The following is a 3,557-nucleotide window of genomic DNA, read 5'->3' on the forward strand; positions in this document are numbered from 1 at the left end:
GCTTCACTGCACTCTCCAGCACCAATGGTTCCAGCTCTGACACTTCAGGGTTGGGCACCAAATGTGGCAGTGCCACAGGGACATTGCCCAGGCAGACACAGCCCTGCCTCGACATTTGCAGCATTGCCTCTCCCCAAAAAGAAGATTCCCAGGACCTTTTTTCCCACCAAACCCCTCATTTCCACCTGATAAACAAAGCTCCATCGAAGCTGCTGGGAGCTTTCCATGTTTTCCCCATGTCCTGCAGGGATGGAGAATGGAGATGGAGCATCCCCTCCATCCAGGGCTGAATTTCCCCTCCTGGGCCATCAGCAGCCCCAGCCCTGTCCCAGATTCCCTTTTCCATGGCCAACCCCGCTCCATGGCTAGCTGATTCCATCCCGAGGCTGCTGAGCTGAGAAAACAACAACAAAAAAAAAGGCCCCACAACCCCAGACAAAGCCAGGAGGCCAGTGGCAGCCACAGGAATAATCCCACGTGGATTTTTCCCCCCTCCCTGGTTTATTTCCTGCTGGGCTGTGATCCCAGTGTGCTGGGTGCTGCAGGAACAGCTGCTGAGCCAGGCTGAGCCCCTCTGGGCCAGACCCCCCAGAGCCAAAAGCTGGGGAAATGCCTCTGGAGCAGATGTTAATGGCAAGGATGGGGTGCCCCAGGCAGCAGAGCTGATCCCCAGGGAGATTTCCCAAGGAGTTATTGAGCTCCCAGGGAAGTATCTGCCAGTGCTCACTTCACAGCCCCAGCACTGATACTATTATTATTATTATTGCCATTATTATCAATATTGCCATTATTATAAATATTTTTACCCTTTTATCCTTTTTATTTCATCTTTTTGTCCATATTTTTATCATTGCTTATTATTTATTAGCATTATTATCGCCATTATTAGCACCATTTTCTCTCTCACTCCAACATTAAGACACTACAGAGAAATCTCCCAGACTGAGGGGGGTTTCCAGATGATTTTCACTGGGAATTCCAGTTTGGCTTATCCATGTGGGACCCTCATGCCAAGCCAATGTAATTTTGGGCAAGAACCATCCCCATGTACCCATCATCAACTCCCAGTCACTCACTGGGACCTGCTGCTCCTCCTGGCTTGGAAAACCCTTTGGGATTTTGAGGGGAGCACCCAGTGAGCCCCCCAGCCCTAGGAGTAGGAGCAGCTCCAGCAATCCCTGTGCCTTGGAGAGGATCCCCTTGGAGGATCCTTGGAGCAATTCCCCAGTTCCTCCAATTCCTGGGGAGGATTTTCCCCCAATTTGGGAGAAATTTTGGCTACAGCTGCTGTGGGCTGGACAGGAGCAGGATCCTGGTGATGCCTGGGGGGCATGTTTGAAAGAGAAGGAGAAGGAGAAGAGGAGGAGGAGGGAGTCACGGACCCCGGGCTGGGCTCTGACCTCCCTCCTGCTCCCGGTGCAGCCCCGCCGGGAGGAGCCGCCCTGTCCCTGTCCCTGTGCCCGTGCCCAGCTCCGGCCAGGCCATGAAGACGGAGAAGGACGAGGCCGTGGCCACCTTCTCCCTGCGGGGGAAATTCGGCACGGAGGGGGCAGGTGAGTGCCCTCAGGGCAGGCAGGAGCAGGGGAAACCTTTGCTCCTGTGGCTGGGAGGTCCCTTTGGGTGAACCCCGCCCATGGGGATGTGCCCAGGTGTGCCAGGGCGTGCCCGGGTGCGCAGGTGGCATCACCCAGCGTGTTCCAGCCACCGTCAGGCTTCACCTGCACCAGCACAGCCCCTCCCAGCCCTCACACCTTGGGGGGCTCCAGCCCCCTCCAGGCAGACCCCCGGCCCCATTTCCCTGTCCTGAAGGGATGGGGAGGGCACAGGGGTGATTTGGCAGGGCAGAGGGGTGGGGAGGGCAAAGGGGTGCTTTGGAAGGGCCGAGGGATGAGGAGGGCAGAGCTCTGGTTTGGCAGAGCTGAGGGATGGGGAGGGCAGAGCTCTGGTTTGGCAGAGCTGAGGGATGGGGAGGGCAGAGCTCTGGTTTGTCAGGTCCGAGCCTCACGACCCCTCCCCGCAGGCTGCAGTGAGCCAGCCGTGCCCGGTGCCCCGATGCCGGTGGCGGGGAGCGGAGGGACCCCGGCCCCGGAGCTGCGGCCGCTGAAGCGCAGACCTGTCCCAGGTGAGGCCAGCCCCGCCCCGGGGAGGGGACAGCGACAGCCGGGCCAGGGGCGAGGCTGACGGATCTGTGTCCTTGCAGGGAAACACTACCAGTGCTCCAGCTACGGCTGCAAACTGGCCTTCCCCAGCATGCAGGAGCTGATGGACCACCTGAAGGTCCACTACAGACCCACGCAGTCCCTCGAGGGTAAGGCCAGGACACGCTACGGGCTCTTTTTTTGGCTGGAAGGGGGCAGAGCAGGGCTCAGAGTGAGGCAGGGCTGGTGATGGAGATGGGAATGGGGCAGCTGGGAGGTGCTGCAGTGGGGCTGTCCCCCCTGGGCTGGTGCTGAATCTCTCTCCGAATTCCTCTGCCCAGGCAAAACCTTCCAGTGCCCCACGCTGGGCTGCAGCGAGACCTTCCCCAGCATGCAGGACCTGATGGGCCACATGAAGGTGCACTACAAACCCAACCGCTACTTCAAGTGAGTCCCGCTGCTCCCTGTCCCCTCCCGTCCTCCCTGGGGACACCTGGCCAGCAGAGCTGATCCCCAGGGAGATCTCCCAAGGAGTTACTGAGCTCCTGGGGAAGCATCACCCAGTGCTCACTTCACAGCCCCAGCACTGATACTGTTCTTCTTATTATTGTCATTATTATCAATATCACCATTATTATAAATATTTTTACCCTTTTATCCTTTTTATTTTACCATTTTGTCCATCTTTTCATCATTGCTTATTTTTAGTAGCATTATTATCACCATTTTCTCTCTCACTCCAACATTAAGACACTACAGAGAAATCTCCCAGACTGAGGGGGTTTTCCACATGATTTTCACTGGGAATTCCAGTTTGGCTCATCCATGCGGGACCCTCATGCCAAGGCAATGTAATTTTGGGAAAGAGCTGTCCCCACATGCCCATCATCAACTCCCAGTCACTCACTGGGACCTGCTGCTCCACCTGGCTTGGAAAACCCTTTGGGATTTTGAGGGGAGCACCCAGTGAGGCCCCCAGCCCTGGGAGCAGGAGCAGCTCCAGCAATCCCTGTGCCTTGGAGAGGATCCCCTTGGAGGATCCTTGGAGCAATTCCCCAGTTCCTCCAATTCCTGGGGAGGAATTTCCCCCCAATTTGGGGGAAATTTTGGCTACAGCTGCTGTGGGCTGGACAGGAGCAGGATCCTGGTGATGCCTGGGGGGGATGTTTGGTGGCTTTGGGGACCACGCTGGGGTGGGAGAGGCAGGAAGGGACAGTGACAGCTCTGGGATCAGCTCTGGGTTTATCCACATGGGAGCCTCATGCCGAGCTGTGTTGGTGTTCACAGGGGTCTCAGGTTGAGGGAAGAGATGAGGATCTGACTCCATGTTTCAGAAGGCTTGATTTATTGTTTTATGATATATATTATATTAAAACTATACTAAAAGAATAGAAGAAAGGATTTCATCAGAAGGCTAGC

General features: G+C 56.2%; 1 protein-coding gene across 1 annotated transcript; it reads left to right on the forward strand.

Moving 5' to 3' along the window:
* The first annotated feature begins 1,397 nt into the window (after window positions 1-1,397).
* Window positions 1,398-2,817, forward strand: ZNF414 (zinc finger protein 414). The gene is made up of 4 exons (XM_031064051.1): window positions 1,398-1,553; window positions 2,021-2,122; window positions 2,201-2,308; window positions 2,480-2,817. The coding sequence occupies exons 1-4, from the start codon at window positions 1,484-1,486 to the stop codon at window positions 2,587-2,589; spliced, it is 390 nt and encodes a 129-aa protein (XP_030919911.1). The 5' UTR covers window positions 1,398-1,483; the 3' UTR covers window positions 2,590-2,817.
* The last annotated feature ends 740 nt before the right edge of the window (window positions 2,818-3,557 follow it).

Source organism: Geospiza fortis, unplaced genomic scaffold (assembly GCF_000277835.1).
Source record: "Geospiza fortis unplaced genomic scaffold, GeoFor_1.0 scaffold80, whole genome shotgun sequence".
Classification (NCBI taxonomy): Eukaryota; Metazoa; Chordata; class Aves; order Passeriformes; family Thraupidae; genus Geospiza; species Geospiza fortis.

Coding starts and splice junctions, on each gene's coding strand:
- ZNF414 (XM_031064051.1), top strand. CDS start 1,484: ATGAAGACGGAGAAGGACGAGGCCGTGGCCACCTTCTCCCTGCGGGGG. Junction 1,554..2,020: donor ATTCGGCACGGAGGGGGCAG/GTGAGTGCCCTC, acceptor CCCTCCCCGCAG/GCTGCAGTGAGCCAGCCGTG. Junction 2,123..2,200: donor GAAGCGCAGACCTGTCCCAG/GTGAGGCCAGCC, acceptor GTGTCCTTGCAG/GGAAACACTACCAGTGCTCC.